At 48.5% G+C, this 21014-nt stretch overlaps 2 protein-coding genes across 5 annotated transcripts in view; both read left to right on the top strand.

The window, feature by feature from the left end:
• hoxb3a (homeobox B3a) overlaps nucleotides 1-21014 on the top strand; it is a 47659-nt gene that overhangs the window by 14348 nt on the left and 12297 nt on the right. For 2 of the 4 annotated variants that reach the window (XM_028985146.1, XM_028985147.1), the window contains exon 2: nucleotides 11692-11949. The gene's annotated coding sequence lies outside the window, so the exon portion shown is untranslated. Of the gene's footprint in view, nucleotides 1-11281; nucleotides 11950-21014 lie in introns of those variants that run through there. The other 2 variants (XM_028985148.1, XM_028985149.1) reach the window with 2 other exon arrangements.
• hoxb4a (homeobox B4a) lies at nucleotides 7014-9331 on the top strand. Its single transcript, XM_028985175.1, has 2 exons — nucleotides 7014-7657; nucleotides 8466-9331. The coding sequence occupies exons 1-2, from the start codon at nucleotides 7246-7248 to the stop codon at nucleotides 8762-8764; spliced, it is 711 nt and encodes a 236-aa protein (XP_028841008.1). The 5' UTR covers nucleotides 7014-7245; the 3' UTR covers nucleotides 8765-9331.

Here is a 21014-nt window from a genome sequence, read left to right as displayed (position 1 = left end):
AAGGAGCTTAAAATGTTTAGTTGTGTGCTGGAGTATCTAAGATACAGCGCTTTTAGTTGGAGGTGTGTGTGTGTGTGTGTGTGTGTGTGTGTGTGTGTCTTAGCCTGGGTGTGTTGGGATGATTGTTCGTCTCAGTTTACTGAAGAGAATACGTGGCCAGCTTGTGCGCTGTCAATTCTGACAAAATACGCATAGATAGATAGATAGATAGATAGATAGATAGATAGATAGATAGATAGATAGATAGATAGATAGATAGATAGATCATAATCTATATAAATCTATAATTCAGCGCCTTGTTCTGTGTCTCAGTGATGCCAAAGCTAAATACGAATCTCAACTCTCGCCGACCTCCTCCGTTTTTTTTTTACGTGCTCCCATTTCTAACGTTTAAATTGTCATTTTAACCGCGTAATGCGTTTTGCATATTGATAGGGGTAATGCGCGCACATCTCTCATCCATAATGCATGGGCGCGGGATCATCCAGAGGTCAGCAGACGAGCACCGCTAGCGTCGGCGCAGGCGCGCGACACTGCAGCGGGGTGCCCCCCCCCCTCATTCTCTCTCTCCCTCTCTCTTTTTTTCCCGAAAAGGTGAAAAGGGGGTCGAACGAGATTGTGTTTATTTTCCTCCTTCTTTCCTCCTTTGCATCCGAATCGCATGTACGCGTAACGCCGGCGCGGTCGGTCAAAGAAAACATCCTCGATCCGAGAGCGGCGCGCTCCCGCGCGTGCCGTCGTTTATCGGTCACAATCGGCGATTTCAGCGACATTTGAAATACGCCGACACCGTTTCACTGTAATAAAAGCGCGGGCCTGCTCTTCTTCCCGGAAAAACGATTTAGCCAGGTTGAAATTGTCTGCTTTCTTCACGCTGTTTCGGTGTATGAAAATGAAGTAGTCAAACTTCAGAAAATAAAACAATTATTATGAAACGCTAAATACTAAAATTACGCACAGCATAAGTAACTGTTCGATGCCTATTCATAAAAGAGTCCCAACAAAAAAAATAACAACAGCAGTTTAACTAATTTAAGGGACATTTTTTATGATAAATAATAAAAATAAAAACGATAACATAAATGAACAGCAATAATAGTATGTTAAATAATGTGTTCAAATGGATTAATACGGAGCTTTGTGCGAATTTTCGTTATGCGTGGTAATAAAATATATATATATTGTTTTTAAAAACTGCAATAACTTTTCAGTTTCTCACAGCCTTTGTGCTCAGGCAGGGCTCCATTAAATGTACGTCATTTTTTCTTTATTTTTTCGATGAATGTTTTTTTCAGATTGGCTCTCGGTAGTAAATAGAAAAGAATTAGTAATTGCCAAACAATCGTATGCTTAATCACATTGCAAAGACTTAACGAATTCTATCGACAATTATTATCGTGTTGTTTTTTTTTCTTTTTGCTTGGTGTTGAACAGTTGCGAGCTCTTTTTGAGAAGCTGCACCGCCCGCGCCTCGCCAGCAGAGCCCGCCTTAGACCATTTCACAGCTCGAGCAGATCCACTCTGCCTTCACCGGAGAGCGAAAACCCGGCGGTCCGTGGACAAAAGCGGCGTGTTGACCGTCTCCCCCTCGTACCGAAACGATTACGCGCGTAACAATTCTACATTTTAAACTCAAACCCGAGACGACGGAAACGGAGAAGCTCGTTTCGTCCTCCGCGACCGGCTCGTGTTCGTAAACCGAAGAGCCAAATAGTCACTGGCGTTGTTCTGGACGAATCACCCCCCCCCCCACCTCCGTTCCCTTTTTCCGCCATCTGCACGTATTCCCCGAAGCGCGCGAAGGCGGACCCGTCCTCGTTAGAGCGGCTTCGTGGCCTCGCGGGGTCACGAAGTTGAGGGGTCAAAAGTTTACGTCGTGCGTGACTCGGCTGTTGCCTGTCGACTGTAGACCGATTCCTGGACGTCAACGGCGAAGTGGGAGAGAGAGGAGGGGAGGGGCCGAGAGGAGAGGGGAGTGACGGGCCGCAGGGATGGGAGAAGTGATAGCGAGAGGAGAGAGAGGGCTGACCTTCGTGCAGAAAAAAAAGAAGAAGAAGAACCCATTCTCTCTAGCGTGAGGCTGAGAAAAATGGCCGCGCGGAGTAAAGCAGGTGGAAATGTTGCGTAAACGCCTCACTTTTTTATTATTAATACAAACGTTACGTTTTCCTTTTTGAGGAAGAATAAATACGCTTTCACTTCGAAATGAACGCACAATACATATAGACTACGGGACGTGTTCTGCACACACTTCTTTAAATTAGAGTTCGAAGCCAACAAGGAGTTTTTTGCCCTTTCTAACGCACGATGACGCACGTCGTGAAAAAGAAAATCGTATCGAAGCTTCGGAAAGGCGGCTTCTGCTTAAAACAGCACCGACTCCGTGGAATCTTTGTTCCCATCGCAACTGTACAGCAGTCTCACGACGTTTCACAAACATGAAGTGTAAAGTTCAAGCATTTTATATATTTTGAGACAATGATTTAAAGGATCAGACCATTTTAGTAAAAAAATCGCTTTACGATCCCGAGCAACGAACCCTACTCCAGTTGAGGTTTATGAAATACCCCCAAATAAATTCAGAACCTTAAAGGACAAATTTCCCTCCTAGGTCAGCTTACAGATATTACAACATCGTCTTTGTGAAACGAAGACAAAACCGAGTCTGACGGGGTTGACCTGACGTCGTTCTGAGCGTGAATGCTGAATTTTAACACGAAAATTCATAACGACGTGGTTGGCAGGATTATTTTGCAAAATAAATTCAGAGAAAATAAGGAAAAAGGAGTCTAAAGTGCGTGAGTGCTCAGTAATTGTATTAGAAAACGCGTCCCTATTGGGGTTCAGGCAGAGTTCACTGAATTAATTTCAATTCCATTGCAAGGCCCGCGGTTGCCTGGCAGTGCACTGTCGTGCATTTTAATATCTGGACATCAGCCGGGGTTTAAATCGTTATAAGAAGGAAATATATAAAAAAAAAAAACACACAAAAGCTCAAAATTGTAGAATGTTGTAAAAAAAAAAGATATAGACAAACGTCCTTTTAAAAGGCACGATATGCCCAGGTCAGTTCAACTGTTTTTAATTTTATTACTGTGGAAAAAAAACTCGTATTATAGGATTTAAAGAGGAAAAAAACGATTTACTTTCTGCCCGCACTTTCATTCGTGTGGATTTCTTCTTTAATTGTTATTATTGAGATTTTATTTGTCCCACAAAAGAACCTGAAGAGAACGCCTTCTGCATGAGCTGCTCGGCGTTGTGAATGAAGCCCCCCTTTTCTTTTCTTCTCTCCCCGAAGCCATTTTTCTTCAAAGTAATGACCTGGGCACAATTCGACGTGACCGCGCGCGGCTATACACGTTTTGCGAGTGGGAGAGACCCGGACTCGGGGTGAACCGGCGGTCAGCGCGTCTAACAAATATTAAAATGTCCGGGACTCCCGACACGCCTCGCTGTTTAACAAAGAGCGCGAGATTAATACGAAAAAACGTGACGCGTCCCGCGACAAAATGCCGCGAAGCGCCGGCCGCGTTGGCGGTTCGAGGTTCGCTTTTTTGTCGCCTTTTTTTGGTTATTTAGGTTTTAAATGATTTTAAAAAAAGGGTGTGTAGGATTGGAAAGGGTCGCGTCAGGCGGTGTCCTATACTCCTCCTTGTCGTATTTTTTTTTTTTTTGGTTTGCAAGAGCGCCACGGCCGATGAAGCGGATCTCGTGCTTTCCTAAAAGTCGCGTCGTTGTTAATATTATTTATTTAAACGTAATTTATTTCGGTTCTGCCTGTTACGGTGAGCGCCGCGCGCTGCTCGGAGATTGGCTCGCATCCCTCCCGGAAGGTCTCGTGTCCGCCTGGCCATTGTCGCCGAGGTTGTCGGAGCAGAACTGGAGCGGATCCGCGGAAGTGGAGAGCAGTTTTCACGCGCGAAGGTATCACGGCGAGGTCACCGTGGCGGGCTGAACCTGTGGCGCTGGAGAAGGGGGGCCGGAGGGGCTCGGGGCGCCGCGCTAGGGGAACAAGAGAAGTGGGTTCTGGGGGAGAGACCCCGCCACGAACCGGAGCGACGAGCGGGACGGGACGCTCCGCGCGAGAAGTAAGTAGCGACTCCGGCGCTTCATTTACATACGGCGATCTCCGGCAGGTGCGCGCCTGGGCGGACCACGTGCTCGCGCTGCGCAGTGGGTCCGCGGGTGCCCTCCTCCTCCCACCCCAACAGTCCCGAGTGCCAGTCCGGACCCCGCGGTGTCGGTCGTGGTCGGTGCCGCCGCGCGCCGGACGCCCGTCGATGTGCCCATTAACCCCATCACGGGGCAGATGGCGGTTTAGATGGGGTGGTCGCTGGGGTGAAGGCGAGGTCGGGGACTCCGGGGGGTGAAAGGGTTAGAGTGGGCAGCGGGGCTGAACTTTCTCTCGCTATTGAACCGCACCAGCAAACCTTAGAGCAACATTTTAAACATTCGAAACGTCACAGTAACATTATAATAACATTTCCCAAACATTTCAGCATTTTACATTTGATTAAACGCGTCTGGGTGTTTTTGAACACCGACACTGTTCCATTCAATGCAAATCTATTTGAATCTGGGAGCTTGCAGTGAAAACAAGTGAATAAAATCCCCACATTGTACCGAAATTTGTAGGCCGAACGAAGCACTCGATCTAACGCTAGGGGTGCTGCGGATATTACTGATATATTACTGATACAGAGACAAAACGATTAAATGAAAAAAAAATGATTTAATATCGTTTTCAGTTTCAAGGGTTAACGGTTTTTATTGTGCGTTTTATTGGTTGTTTTGTGTGTGTGTTTTATTTTTTGCTTGTAAATATTTATGATGCGTCATTCGCTGCTATTTTTAGAACAAAGGAAGCCACACCATATAGGGACTCGTTATTGTCGTTGTTACAGTGCTACAAAAGAATAACGTTCTAAAAACCGAAACGAAATTTGATAGAAAATTGATGGGAATTTGTTTTCATCTGGTTCTGATAGATCTGATAGAAAGTTGATATTGAATATTTGCTCGCAAGACGTTTTTAGCTTAATCGAATGAGTCATGTGATCAAACAACGTATTTAATAAAATATTTATTTATAACCTCTAACACGTTGACATTTCAGCCATTCAAACCCACGGGCTGCACCCAATTTTGCCTTTTTTTTCTCGTTTTATGCCCCCCAGTTGCATGAATTCATTCATTCATGTGTCTCTGGTGGCTTTTTTGGAATACTTGCGCGGTTTGAGCATTAAAGCGAAATATTATTGTCGTTATTTCACATCCAGCACTTTCACAATTTTATGAACATTTTTGATTCTCTTCTCGATTTGACTTCATTATCTCTGATCAAGGGTCCCCCGTTTATATCAGTCGCTTGTTATTTTGCGCCACCTTCCTGTTACTCTACGTCGATGTGTGTCGTGTGTGCGTATTTATTTCTTTATTTACCTCATTTGACGCATCGGTTCCTTATCGAGCGTATTTTTGAATTCAGCGTTCTCAAGCTCTCGGCGTGTAATCCAGCGGCCGAACTGGAGGTTCTTCCCGTCGTTTTAAAGTGGACTCGACCGTTCCACGGAGCTGGTGTGAAATGGCCGTAAATGTTTGTTTTGGTGTTGCGAGAACGTGAGAAGGTCTTTCTTGTGTTTATTCCTGTGCGCGTGTTTTATGGTTTTATGCCCCTTTCGGAAATGTGTTCCGTTTGACCAGCGTTGGAAAGCCAGATGCGAAGTGGAATGACCTGCCATAAAACACACACACACACACACACACACACACACACACACACACACACACACACACGCACACACACTCACACTTTCTTTCAGCTTCTGTTAAGGCCTTCACCTCATTTCAGGCTTCTGCGTTTAGAGTTAACCCTTTTTTTAAAAGTACAATTTTGATTTTGGTTTTGACATGACTGATACCCCTGAACAAGCAAATGTCTAGAAAATGGGGACCTGAGCACTTTATCGTTCTTCTTTATCGTTTGGTCACCCAATAATAGACAATAAGTAATAAATGAATCGCGTTTCGGGGCGCCGAGCAGCCTCCTGGAAGCTCTCTGACCTCCTGCCCGCGGGCCTCCCCCCAGACAATGGCCGTGCACTTGAGGGGAAGGTCGCACCTCGACCCGACCGTCCAGGTGAGCCGGTCCGGAGGAGATACCTGTCATCTATATATACCCTGTAGATCCGGATTTGTGTGAAACGACACACGGTCACAAATTCGTGTCTAGGGGAGTATGTAGTTGACACAAACGCTACGCCAAGGAGGGGACGCGGCTCGTTCGCCGAAGTTTCGATTTTTCTACTCTTCCCTCTGCTACATCTCTACCTTCTCGAGTCATCTTTCACGTCCAGAGACGGAACCCCTGTTTCACGAGCTAAAAGAACGAAAGCTGCAGGTCTTTTTTAAATTATTCTTTTTTTTAAGCCGACACTTTATTAAAGAACATTCTCGCGTTTCCTGGCCGGGATTTCCAGGCTCGTTTGGGGACACGTCGCGGGCTTTTAGTCGCCGCGCAGGTGCGCAAAATCGTCGCGCGGACCGCCGACCTGCTTAAATTGCGCGGAGCCCTGGCCGTGATTTAGGGGGCTTCGTAACCTGAATTAGTTGATGAATTTTCTATCGATCTCGAACGAGCCCAGATCCATCTCTGACATCCGCGGCTTCTCGTGCGCGCGGGGGAGAGATCGCTGCATCACTTTCCCCGGAATTAAAAAAAAAAAGAAGAAAAGAAAGAGAGGAGAAAAAAAGAGGAGAGAACACGAATACCGAAATACCCCGAGAGGGTCTAGGGGCGGAATAGGTTGGGGAGGGGAGGGAGGGAGGCAAAGAAAGGAAGGAGGGGGGGGGCGTAAATCGCCCACGCGAGCATCTGGAGATAAAGCTTTTAAACGTCCGTGTTGTTGTTGTTGTTGTTGTTTTTGTTGTGATTTTTTTTTTTCACTCTCCAGCGCGCGCCGGTGTATGAAGGAAGAACAACAACTAAAAAAAAAAAAAAAACACGAGTATGAAAGATTCGCGTGTCGCCCTCCGCGCGCAGACTCCGGTCGGGACCCGCCGCGCTTAATCCCATTTCCTTATCCGGGAATCGCGAGGATCGACGCCATTGGCTCGCGCCGTCACATGGACCCTCAACTTTGTTCACTTGACAGAAAGTAGGAGGGTTCAGCGAAACAGGAAAAACGCGTACAGCGATAGATATAAATTTTCGTATATTTTGTGTGCAATTCAAAGAAATTAATGGCCATGAGTTCGTATTTGATCAACTCGAACTATGTGGACCCGAAGTTTCCACCCTGCGAGGAGTACTCCCAGAGCGACTACCTACCCAGTCACTCCCCGGACTACTACAGCGCGCAGCGGCAGGAGCCCGTCTTCGCGCACCAGCCCCTCTACCCGCCGTACTCGTCGTGCCAGGGTCCGGGGCAGCCCGCCGCCGCCGCGGCCGCGGTCGTGTCGCCGCGAGGTCACGTCCTGCCCGCCGCCGGACTCGCCACCCCCCTCCCGGAGCCGAGCCGTCACTGCGACTCCGCCAGCCCGAGCCCCCCGCCCGCCTGCGGCCAGAACCCGGTCGGCCAGAGCGCGTCGTCGGCCGGTTCGCGCAAGGACCCCGTGGTGTACCCGTGGATGAAGAAGGTGCACGTGAACATCGGTGAGTGGCTCGAACTCGCAGCGCCGCGGCCGGAGCGGCTCCCTCGGCGGAGATTTACGAGCGGCTGTTTGCGGGGCGATATAATTACACCCTCCATAAATTTTTACTGCGCTTCCATCGCCGAGCGCCTTCTCCCGGAGACCTCGCGCGGAGCCCCCCCCCCCTTTTCCCCGCGAAATTTCCCCGCACGCGAGTGGGGAAGTTTTATGCCGCCCGTAATTCGAGTCTAAGTAGCCGTGCGTGGATTAAAAACTCGCACTCCGTCTCCGTCGCCTCCCTCGCTGTCCGAGTAAAGAGACTGGGGGAGAGGGAGTGTGTGGACGTGTGTGAGAGAAGTTTTTATGGGGGCTGAAAGATTCATATTTATGGAGGGCACCGTAAAACGCTAATGGTTTAGGCAAACAGTGTAACTCGACTGGGGAGAGGAGGGGGGTGGGAGCGTCGAGCTGTAATAATCCTGCAATAATCGCCGCGCGCGCCACTTATAGCCCCATTTCGAACCGGATAATTAAAGTAATAACGATAATATTATTCATATAGTGCTTTAAAAAAAAATTCTGACGACATCTATTTCGCTCAATATGCGTTCACGGTCCGTATGTCGGCGGTGGAGACTGTATTGCCCTGGTTATTACGGGTTATTACGGGTCAGCCCCGAGTTCAGGCCATTGTTGGCCGCGCCGTTGTGCTGCCGGGACAATGCGCGTCGCGCTCATTGTCCGTTTCTGAAGGCTGTGGGGTTCTCCTGGGGTCCGTGGTCGGTTATACAGTAACCCGTCCTTTCTTCTCTCTCCCACCCCTTCCACAGTCAGCCCGAACTATTCAGGGGGAGAGCCCAAGCGCTCGCGCACAGCCTACACGCGACAGCAAGTCCTCGAGCTGGAGAAGGAGTTCCACTACAACCGCTACCTGACCCGCAGGCGCAGGGTGGAGATCGCGCACACCCTGTGCCTGTCCGAGCGCCAGATCAAGATCTGGTTCCAGAACCGGCGCATGAAGTGGAAGAAGGACCACAAGCTGCCCAACACGAAGATCCGGTCCGGCTGCTCCGCCAGCACAAACCCGAGCGCCCCCCAGAACCGGAGCAGCGGACCCCCGAGCCTATAGCCGCCCCCCTCCCTCCCCACCAACCCCTCCACGCACCCACCCAGACACCCAACCGTACCCAGATACACACGCACTTTTCTTTGGAAACCTCTGGAAGGATCCACGTTTCTCTGGCGGAGCGCCCCCCCCCCCTCCTCCTCGCAGTCTCCTTTAATTCACGTACAAAATGTTGCACTAGGAGGGGGGGGGGGTCGGGGGGTCAAGGAATGAACAACGTTTAAAAACGAGACTGAATAAGAGAAGAAGAGGCGACGAGGAGGACGAGGACTCCCGGCAGAAACATTTCCACAGACGTCTTCCCCTCTCCGTCCGGCTCCCTCTCTTTTTTTCAGCCGCTCTGCCTCCCTCCATCAGAACAGAAGGCGGCGGATAGTTTTCAGATTTGGTGAAGATGGATCCGCGCTTCATCTTTAATCACGCCAAACTCGGCCCCATTTGTCATGTTTACTCTGCGGTACAAAGGATGAACCGTGGGCCTGGCCATTACCTCGACGTCGCGCGCTCTGCTTAATAAATGAGTCTCCTGGTTTCTATCTGCCTCTTCCTCAGCAAAAAAAAAAAAAAAAACTCGAACCACTCGAACATCCAACCGAACATGCATATCCAAATATGAAGTTTTCTTTATACAGAATGAGTGTTTTGCTTGTTGGGTTTTATTTTTTTATTTTATTTTATTGAGGCCTAGGCTTCATAAGCGGTGATGCCAACAGGACTGAGAATGATTGTGAGTTTTTTTTTTGTTTTTAACTATTTATCATTGGCCCATCCCCTGCATTTCAATATGTGGATTCATGTATTTGAAACTAAACCGGGGAACGGGCGTCATTATTTTTATTATTATTATTATAAATCTATTACAGTTGAACTGAGCTGGACATGCACCCCAGAGACATAATATCCGGTACAGAGATAAAAAAAAACCATTACATTTTAGCACTGCATCAGTAAGAATTACCTCAATTATGTTTTTTTCCTCCGTTGTATTTTATTTTGTATTCTATGAAGTGATAGATTTGACTTACATGACGAATATCTGCAATAAGTACTTATTCATTTCGTATAAAGTGAAATGCAATGTAAGTCAGCGTCAGACGGCTTGTATAGAGAGAGAGAGAGAGAGAGAGAGAGAGAGAATAGGTGCGTATATTTGCATGACTGAATTACACAATATTTTTTAAAAAAACTTTCTTTTTAGCCCATTACTGGCACATAAACTCGCGCACATACCTCCCCGTCTCTGTCACCCCCTTTCTGCCTCTCTCTGTCCCTTTCCTCTGTCTTTTCACCCTGTGCCATTTGGCTATTTTACTGCCTTCTGTGTCTTTCTTTTTCTTTTCTTTTACATTCCAAAGATCAGTCCTGACGCTGATAAATATCAGAAATGTATATTTTTCCCAGCTTTGTATGTCTCCAGCTTCCTTTCCCTATTCACCCTTTGCTCTGTCTATCTTGTTACTTGTAAATAGCTATAGAAATTTAATAAACGGCGGAAAAAACAGCATCTCTTTTAAATTTTTTCTCCCCCTGAGTGTCCTGTCCTTCTGTCCAGCGACGACCCGTCCCGCGTCACAGAGGGGAAAACGGCCGGTGATCCACGCCGAACCGTTCTTGTTCGTCCGCGTGTGATTTGGTTTCTTTTTCATATCTATTTTCTATTTTTTTTTTTTTAATTCGTAGCCCGTAAAACTCGCTCCGTGATTTATATCGTGCGGCCGTGAGTAATCCCGGTACATTACGCCTTGTAATCTCGTTTTAAATCACGGAGCCCTTTCGTATCCCTCCCCTCTCTCTGGTTAATTTTACGGTGCCCGCGCCCGCTGCTTGGTGGTGCATAGGAGAAAATAAAAAAGGCGCGAGTTTTATAATAATATATATTAAAAAAATGTTAAATAGTTTCTAGGCTCGTAATGCTTTAATGAGTCCTAATATTTTTTCAAAACTGTTTTTTTCTTTCTCTTACCGGTGCGCTGTGTAAGTGTGTGTGTGTGTGTGTGTGTTTTTATATATATTACAAAAGAGCAGGCCTGTGCCATAGCTCAAACCCTGACAACCAAATAGATAATCAAGAAGACAAATGGCTTCTTTTGGAAGGCGCGGCCCTTGTATTAATTTTCATTTTCTTTTCTTTGAGTGGGTATCGAAAAAATATAGAGCAGGAGAAAATAACATTCAGTTTTTTTGCCGGCGTTTGAACTTTAAATAAAAAAAATCGCGCCCCCCCAAATTGGTCTGGTAGCATTCCGTGGCACAATAGAACATTTTCTATTACTCGTCCCTTTGATACCGACGGAGCAGCCAACCGGCCCATAAATCTGTTTTCTGTCCTTTATTTTGTGAAATGCATCTGCAGAGTCGGGCCTTCGAGGCCTAAATTTCGTTTCGGTCAACATGCTCAGTCTACGATTTTTAAAAATTATATATATAATAATATATAATATATACACACACGGCGAAAACCGCGCTGCGACGTTAGATCCAGCTCTTCGCGTCCCAGCCGTGGATGTTTTAATCAAATATAGACAGATAATGTGACCTTCACTCTAAAACCATAACTGGAATAATAACACAAAAATATTTGGTGTTAAAACGTAGTGCTTTTATTCCGATTTATTTTGTGCGTGTGCAGTTGGAATCGTCGCTGGACGAAATAAAACCTTAGTAAAAAAAAAAAACAGTTTGCACGCGGCGTTTCATACATTGTGCACTCTGGAATCCCTTTCTTATCCCTAAAATAAATAAAAAGACCTTCTGTCACCCAGGGGTGAATAGGAAAGAGCAGATTTCTTAGAAGGGGCCGTAAGTTCATCGCCATTATTTGCGGACGGAGCCCCCAAGAAAAATGCGAGAATTATACAGAAAAATCATTAATCACCGCTTTTCTTTACACACTTCTTCTTCTTTTTCTTTTTTTTTCTATTGTCATTCAGCAGCGCGGACTGCACGGACCTTCTGCTGGGAGGGGAGTCGAGTCTTGGAGGACACTTGAAGATGCCCCCCCTTCACCCTCCCTGCTACCACCACGCCACCTTCTTTTTTCTGTTTTCTTGCGCCCAGAAAGTTTTTTTTTTCCTCCTCTTGTCGACCGGAGGAAAATCCAAATACGAACGAACAACAAAAACCAACCCACATAAAAAATGGCGACGCAAGTGCGAGTCTTCGCGGGACGCATCATGGCCGACGGCAAGGTAATGGCTCTTTACGTTTTGGTTGGTTTGGGTGGTGTTGGGGAAGGAGGGGGGGGGGGTTATGGCTTTATGACCCCGGGTGTCACAGCCGGCCACCAAATGGACGTTTGCTGTGGACGCAGATTGACTTTTATGGCTCTTCTTGATACAGAGGAACTTGTGGATTATTGGCTTGGAGTGTGTGCGTGTGTGTGTGTAGAGGGGCGCACGGCGGTGTTGCAATTTGCTGCTTGTCTACATATGTCTTCTTAATGTGTGTGTGAGGGAGAGAGAGAGAGAGAGAGACACTTGGGAGCGCCTATATTTAGACCGCGCTGACTCGAACCCCTCAGCTACTGTACCGATCATTCACACCCGACGCCGTTAATGGACGCGTTTAAATAAAGTTGGCGGCTTTAAATAAAGCCTCTCCGGCCGCCACCGGCTATTTACCGGCTCCGCGCTCACAGGTTGGGCCGCCGGAGGAGGAGAGAAGTTCATTAATAAACAACGGCGCCCCCCCCGCGGTCGTTGTGCTCTTCCGATACAGCGACCGCGTCTCGAATCAATATTTAAGCCTTAGCGCGTATCTGGAAGAAAGAAAGAAAGAAAGAAAGGTCACCGGTTCTGGCCACTGGTCATTGTCCCCTCTGTGGACCTGTGGGACTGGGCGGTAGGGGAGAAGCTCTGGTTTCTGCAGGGGAAGGAAATCGATGGTTGCAGCGAGCAGCAAAATGGCACCGGCCGGGTTCAACCAGGGGACACGAGATTTTTTTTTTTTTCTTTCTTTCTTTTTTTTTTTTCTTTCTTTGACCGATTAGGTCTGTTGAGAAGTCAGAGACTGACCCCCCCACCTCCCCTAAACCCTTGACCCGTCGCAGACCGGACACCGCTCCGCGTTACCTCCCCAGTCACAACACTGCGCCCGGGTCACTGTAACCTCGGGGCACCGTGGGGTGGACGCGCGGGAGCTTAACGAGAAGCGCGCGTCCCCGCCCACGCCGTTTTAACGGGGCCCTCGGACCGGTGCGCGCCGAGATTGACGACGCAATCGATTCTCCCGCCCCGACGCCGTGCGTGTCGGCCAACTCGCGACCCGCGGGCCCGTGAATACGATCCCCGCGTGGCGTCTTTTTTAGCCGGGACCTCGTGTCCACACCCGTCCTCCCTCTCCCTCCCTCTCTCTCCCTCTCTTTCTCACACAAACTGAAATGTGTCGGACGCGCCGGGCCGCTTGGCTCGACATTCCGAGGGCTGCTGGGAAATCCTGCCCGCTTCTGCTGTTCTGGCGCGCGCGCGCCGCTAATTGCGAAACAAATAGGCGGCGCGCTGAATGATGGGAGGTCGGTCGGCGCAGATATATGGGCAGCGCGCTCCCGAGGCTGTGGGCCAAAGATCGTTTTTTTTTCGTTTCTTTTTTTAAGTACAGACATATTAAATAAAGCCGAACGACCCCCAACCAAACACACACACACACACTCCCCTGGCAACACACGCCCCGCTGTCATTTTGCTGTTATGTACCTTAAGCAGGAGTTTTTGATGAGCCGACCATACCCAGAGTGTGTTTTATTACTGTAAACATCAGTGTAACACACACACACACACACACACACACACACACACACACACACACACACGCACACACTCACACACACATGGGTTTAAATTGTAGTAATCTTCTGTTGTGAAATTAATGACATTAGATTAGAGGCGAAAGGAATCGTTCCTAAATAAAATGAAATAATCTTATTTAATATCCAATAAGCGATAATTTTCTTTTTTTTTTGCAAATGCGCCTAATACCATAATTACTACTAAAAGCGCAAGTCTTCGGTTTATGTAAGGTTTTTTAAAGCTCTACCATAGTCGTTCGTGATGGGTTTCATAAAAGCGACGAGAAGAAACGTTCCGTCATGAAATGTTGCCATCACCAGTGCTTCTTTTTCACAACGGTAACATGTAACGTGTGTTATTATGCAGTTATTCTTCTTATTATTGTGATTATTATTATTATTATTACTGTTATTACACGTTATTCCGCTCTTTGTTTGGGGCGGGGTGACGGTTTGCGCGATCGGCGCCTTTTCCATCTTCGCCGAAGAGCGACGAGTGCGCCTCTGTTAGCTTAATATTTGACTTATCGTGCTGTAACGTTGCTGTTTACTCGCCATAAGGGGGGGGGGGGGGGTCACGGCGGCTCTCATTTGTGTTTTTTAAATGTGGGGAGATTATCAATGCTGCAGTCCGTGTTGGCGGTGATGATGGTGTGTGTTTAGTAAAGCCACACGTATTTACAATCCACCCTGCAAACGGTAATGCTGAACACACACACACACACACACACACGAGTGTGTACATGTGCACCCCCCCGCACGTTAAATGAAACGATCGTTTATTGAGAGGTTACGACCGCTTTCAGCGACTTTTGCGCCATTTTATTACACTTTGGGTAATAAAATGTTTCTGCGTGGGCAGGTGGAAATGAACGAATTTTTGCGTTACATGTTTGCCTTTCTGTCGGTCGGCGGGCATTTCAACCGAAGCCCATCGCGGCTTTTTGTTGGTTGCTTTAACTCCGGTTTACCTCATTTCGAAGTAAATGTTGCGTTATTTCCCTCTGTGCGTTATCCGCATAGGGGGCAAGGAAAGGGAACGCAATAACAATATTAATAATGATGATCATAAGTTTGTGATCATTGTTCGCTCGCGGAGACTCCGAGTCCCACCAAGAGCGCCTATTGTTTGACCTTCAGGAGTCTTCGCTCGACTTTGCTCTGACATCGCCCCAGGTCTATTGTTCTGCCTCCATGCAAAACCCACTATTGTTGCTAAGAGCTCTCGGCAGGGTCTCCACTCCCCATCCACTCCGCAGCCGCCTGCTACCTGCCTTAAAGTGGACTTTCTGGGGCTCGGAGGGAAGCCGGCTGCCACTTAAACCCAATAAAACCTCACTGTTCAAAAAAGCTGTTCCCCCCAAAACGCCAAGCTCTTTCACGAGCTTGGCGTTTTGGGGGGAACAGCTTTGTCCCGTTGCCGGTGCTCCCAGTGCACAGTGTCGAGCTTTATGGAGCGACGTCTCGTGCTGGTGTAATGATATCCATAACATGAGAAAAAAAAAAATAACATGCAACGATTCATTTTTGAAAATAATTTTTAATACAGATATATATATATATATATATTTCCCAAGTTTAATTCCCATCAGAAGCGTAAACTCGACAAAACGACGTTTACAATAAAGCCCACGTGCCTGTAAAATTCGGTTAAATTCAGCCTTCGCACTCGTAGCGAAATCGTAGTAAAAATGCAAAAAAAAAATTAAACCATAAAGAAAATTGAAAACCATAAAGAAATAGACTCGTTTTATACTCCCACACTGCGGACACTTACCCTGCAGCTCATAATTTAATAATTTTAATCGTCACTGCGCCGGGTAGTCGCCGCCGCGGATTTTATATACAGCGGATACACATCTGTGTCGTATTTATACAGAAATATGAATGAATTTTTGGAGTTATGAGCTCCTCTGTAGCGCTGGGTCAAAGTGGTCCCGCGAGCTCGCGAGGAGCGGGCGCACCCCCCCCCCCCTCCTCCTCCAACCCCCCTCCCCCGGTCACGTGATTCATTAAATAATTAATGCAGTGGTTGCAGAATAGATATGTATTCGTCAGGAATATCGCAGACATGGTCTCCCCGTGTCTGACGTGAAATTCAACTGTCCTTTTAAAAACAAGCCCCCGTAGGCGGAAGGGGGGAAAAAGCGAGGAAGAGGAGGAAAAAAAAAAAAAAAAACCCACACTCACGAAACAGTTTTCGCCGGACGGGAGCGCCGCGGCGCGTGGACACCGTGAGTATAGCGGAAGCGGGGGACGCCACTTCCACACGCACACGCGCGCGCGCGCGTACGCCGGTTCGCCTCGCCGTGCGCGTCCCGTTTGCGTTTCTGACGTGGTGGTAAATATCCATAATAATAATAATAATCATAATAACAATTACTATAATATACAGCTGCGGCGTTCATCTCCTCCATGCATTGTCACCTCGCGCGTTTTTCTCACCCCCCATTCCATTGTCTCGCGTGCAACCGTGACCATCCCACTCCACTCACATTTTCAACGTATGGATTTCTATATACGCACGTCTACATGCATATGCTGTTGTTTGGTGTGAATGTAGTCCACGTCCACGCTCCATCCTCCATCTTCTCCTCTCCTCAGCTACTTGTCTTGATTTATAGTGATATGTGTGGCAGCGGGGCTGCCATTGTGTGTTTGTGAGGGACTCGTGTTGTTTATGACCGTCCCCGCGATAAATCACCGCTCCCGGGGAGGACCGAGAAGACGTAAGAAACGTGACGGGCGACGCGGCGGTGCCGGGGCCGCCGAGAGGAGGGAGAGGTCTCCTCTTTCTGGGGGAGTCCTCCTCTCTCTCCCACCCACCCCTCCCCACGCCCGCCCCGAGTTGATGATCGCGGCCGATTTACGGGCAATGGATCAGCGGCTAATATGAAGGCTGAGTGGCTCCGGGTCTCGGGTTACCGTGTTAGCGCGCGGCTGCCGATTAAAGGGGAGGTTTGTTTGAACGTGGAGAGGCGGGAGAGCCTCGTCGCGTGGAAAGGTCGTGGAATGCGCCCGAGACCGCCGCGCCCGGGGTGTTTCTGGAGCACCTGTGCCCAGTTCCTCGCTGCGGAAGGAGGGGATCTGCTTTTTTAAAATTCCTCCTCGGGGCTGAATAGATCTTCCTCGAGAAGAACCGGCCTTGCTGAAGCGCTTTAGCACCGATACGCGCGCGCTTTGGAACCGGAGCTTCCTCTTCTTCTTCTTCTTTTGGTGTGGTTTGTTAAACGCACGCAGAACGGACGCGAGTGTCCGGTTGGTCTGCTTTTCGGGGGTCTTCACCTGAGCTTGGACGGTGTGTGAGCCAGGCGTGGGTGTGTGTGCGTGTGCGTGTGTGTCTAGGAGCAGGGGGTGTTACGCACAGGTAGCGAAACCACACCAGAAAAAAACGATTCGACACGAGGGTGATACTTGGAAAAAAACAACATTTTATTTAATGTATTTTAATCCTCTCATAACGTGATTATCATGTATCACGTGCGCACCCATGATAACAATAATAAGAACGATAATGATAGGAATAAAACAGCAATTGCTCGTCGAGCCTTTGGACGGAGTGCACAGGAACCCCGGGCCGCGTTATTTACAGTGACTCGCCCCCCCCCCCGCCGCCTCGGGAGCGTAAACCTTTGTGCAGGAAAATTAGAGCAACTCCGCGGCTCCCATCAAATATTAATGGACGCGGCGGCGAGGGGCAGCGCTCCCGAAGCGCATAATTCCGGCGGGCTCCTCCATAGCCGGGCGCGGTGTCAAAAACAATATCCGAGCTCGTTTCTGTGGACGTGAGGGGGGTGGGGGAGGCGAGTCTCGCGCAGAGGATCATACTCTGGAAAAAAAAAAACAAAAAAAAAAACAGACATTTCATCTTGTTTCGTCATTTTGCGACAGAGCCGACCTTTCATTCGCGAAGGGTCACGTTGGTATAAGCCACGATATCACCATACCCACGGGTGAAAAGCATCAACAAACACACCAAAATAGCGTCAAATAATAATAATATTAATAACAGTTTTGATAACAATAATGCGAAAAACAACGATCACGTGGTATTAGTAGCTGAACTGTCTAGTGGCAACGTGATGGAATCCTCGAGTTAAACTGTAATATTTCCCCCCCATTTCCCTGTAATACAGAGCATGCATATTAACCCCATCATCGTCTTTTCTCGAGTTTAATTCAACAGACCGTGCTGGTTTTCCAGTCCCACGGAGCTGTACTATAATGCGTGGCAGCCATGTTGTGTCCCTCCGTGGGACGAGAAAACCGCGTTTTTAGCTTCTGGAGATCCACCTGGTTTTATTGCCTAAAGGCCGTGATGAATTGGCGGACAGCTAAACAAACAGCGCGTCCATGTGTTCAGAACATCACAGCGGTTCAAATGAGCACGAGAAAATGTAGGGGAAAAATACCTTTATATATCTAGGCGTGAATATATTCTGCATTGTAACGGGTCCGGTTTTTAGCCATAGCATCAAGAGGGAAATAAAATAAATAAATAAATTACGCAAATAACGAAGTCATAAAATGAAACAACGCGGCCAGCAACTAGAGAACAATTAGCCAAGAATCTGAACAATTGCGCCTCGAACGCAGGAACAAGCAAAGACGCGAACGGTCTGTAGCTGTGCAAGATCCACGGACAAAAACGTCCAACTAAAACGTGGGCCGCGTAGCCTCGGGCCGAATCCGAAAAAAAAAAACTAAAACTAAAAATAATAATTACTAAAAAAAAAAAACAATTAACAAAACTTTATCTGTAGGCTCGCCATTGGTCCCCCATGCTCGGCGTGGCGCGCGCGCCCGATTGCGAATAAATCGATACGAAAGGCCCGGCCTAATTTATTACGGGCCGACTGGTAGAGCTTGAAAAATGAGCGTGGAAATGGTGTCCACGGGCTGCACCGGGGAACGTGGCGGGGGCCGATAAGAGTTTCCAGCCGGAAATGTTCCGCGGGATCCGCCGTCTCGTCTTCTTTCTTTCTTTCTTTCTCTCCTATTTTTACGCGCAGCCTCAGAATAGCGCGGATAGCATCGTCGCTCCTGAACTGCGATAATTGAAATTCTTCCCGTCTGACTGGCTTACCTGCGTGTGTGTGTGTGTGTGTGTGTGTGTGTGTAGGCGGCCGTGTGAGATTACGTTTTGCGTGGGTAGATTACACGCGCTCGCACTAAAAAAGGTCCATCGGACAAAACAAAGGGAAACAAAGAGGAGTGACTCCTTCCCTTAAAGTGCGACATCGTGTAGTGTGGGCGCAAACTAATCGACACAAAAAAGGCGCCGCTGGGCGGTTAAAATGAACTCCGTGACCGGAGCCGTGGACAGGAAATGGTCTCGGAATTTCGACGTTTTAAACGGTTCCGTGTTCGGGTTTAATCTCTGGTTGGAACAGAGTAATTGGGGGGGTGGGGGGTGGGAGTGAGGGGTGGCTCTCGATATGTAGTCGAACCGCAGGTCGCAGGTCGCGCCGCAAAACCTCACTGTTTGACCAGAAGAACCTTCTCCTCCCCGCGCGTCCCGTCAGCCTCGCCAAAACCCGCGTGGATTTTCTGCAGAAGGAGACGCCCGAGAAGATCGCAAAAAGCGCGGGGTTCGGCCGTGGAGAGGGGGGGGGTGACCCCGCCGAGTCCCAGTTTCCAACTTATGTCTACTCGATCGCTTATGACAACCCGTCCCGTCGGAATTCGCCCCCCCCCCCGGTTAAAAACGACACCGGGAAGGAGACGCGCGCGTATTAGTCCATGTGCGTCCTCGGCGTAAACTCCGGCGGCCGCGGCCCACGCTGGTCCCGGGGCCCGGGAGAAGTGCTGGAAATCAGGTAAGGCATCGAAGTGACGCCGGGCGCCGGACGCGTCCTGGTGTCTCAAGCAGCTCTGCCGACAAGTCATTAATTATCCGCGGTGTGACCCAGGCAGAGGCATCCTTGGGTGTGCCCGAGCTCGCCAAGTTTTTTCTCTCCCCCCTTTCCTCTACTTCTCTCTCTCTCTTTTTTTTTTTTTAGGTAACCCAGGTCTCTCCTTCCAGTCCCGGGTTCTCTTAAAAACAACGTTTAGGCCCCTCGGTAAACGTGTAGCTTTTTTTTTTTTTTTCTAAAAAAAAAAAAAAAAACCCCACGAAGTTTCGTGGAACTTTCGTGCCGGGCGAGTCGCATCTGAAAGGCTGGGTCCTTTGCTAGTCCGAGGTGTTAAAAGAAGATGCGTGGGTCCCGTGATTTACGACCACGCGCGAGAACAAACTGCCCGTTTGGAGACCGCAGGAATCCCAAAACGCGGCGCCTTATGTCAACTACAAGTGGCCCTTTGTTATTACGCGCTCAGCGCTTCCCGCGGAACAACTGGCTTCGGCCAAACGCCCCAAACGCACTGCACAAGTTGGGCCACGCCAGGTACGCCTGCCACATCTCACATCTCCAGCATTCTGGACGTTACTTCGCTGTATGTGCGCTACTTGGGACTCATGAATATCCGAGCTACCTATCAAAAAACAAAAAAAAAAACGAGTTGAGTTGATTTCAGGTCCTGTACACCGACTAATATGGATAGAGAGACAGAGAGAGAGGGAGAGAACAAGATTGCTTGTCAGGCGATCAGCGAAATCGTTGGATGGCTTCGAATTGAACCTGGCCGTTCTGCGCATGTGCCAAATTCTCCAAAGCGTCAGGGCCCGTGGGCTCCGCGCTCCACCAAGGCCGCCGTTTATATTCCATCATATTACCGATCACCATTACTCGTCAAAGAGCGGAGATGACTTTCCCGGGCAGATCGTTGCGTGGGCGACCAGTGGGTTCCCTGTAGACGCCAATATCCAAACACTGGACACTTATTAGTTGCTTCTTTCTTCATCTGCTCTGTTAAACGCTTTCAATGGGCCTACTCATATTTGGAGAGATTGGCAGTTTTTCTTTTTTTGGGTGGGACCCCCCCCCCCCCCCACGCACACACACCCCCGCCCCAGAGCAGAAGTTACTTTGACCTCACCCTCAAGCCTGACCATCTTCTCTTTGATAGCCTGTTAAAGATTAGCTCAAAGAGGGCAATGCGGCTCCTTAAAAATTAACTTGGCGCCCCCCTCCCCCCTCCCCACCCTACAAAAAAAGAGCTGATGGCGGCCGTTCTCAGTTCCTGCAGCTCTGGTTTTTTCAAACGCTGGTGGTGATGGGTTGTCAACTCCAGACCCCCCCCCCCCCTCCCCAGCCCCGTTTAATGCTGTAGGAATAACGGGATGGGACATTATGCATGACTTTTTAAACAAATTTACCCAGCGGCTCGTGGGTTGTGGGTATAGAAAAGGAGTCTTTTAGAAAAAAAAACAACAACAATGCAATAAAAAAGGTAGACGTGCACAGCGGCGCACAGGTAGCTGCGTTTTCCCTCCCTCACAATGCGCGCTGACAGGCAGCTCCGGTGGGATCGATAGCGCCATAACGCGCAGGTCAGCGAGGCTCAAATGAGAGTTTAATTGTAATCCGGA

This window comes from Denticeps clupeoides, chromosome 7, assembly GCF_900700375.1.
Source record: "Denticeps clupeoides chromosome 7, fDenClu1.1, whole genome shotgun sequence".
Classification (NCBI taxonomy): domain Eukaryota; kingdom Metazoa; phylum Chordata; class Actinopteri; order Clupeiformes; family Denticipitidae; genus Denticeps; species Denticeps clupeoides.
Note: the sequence above shows the minus strand (reverse complement) of the source record. Positions and strands in the feature narration are given on the sequence as shown.

Excerpts from the sequence above, each read along its gene's own strand:
- hoxb4a (XM_028985175.1), top strand. The coding sequence starts at position 7,246 with ATGGCCATGAGTTCGTATTTGATCAACTCGAACTATGTGGACCCGAAG. Across the intron at positions 7,658-8,465 it reads GAAGGTGCACGTGAACATCG|TCAGCCCGAACTATTCAGGG; the intron begins GTGAGTGGCTCG and ends CCCCTTCCACAG.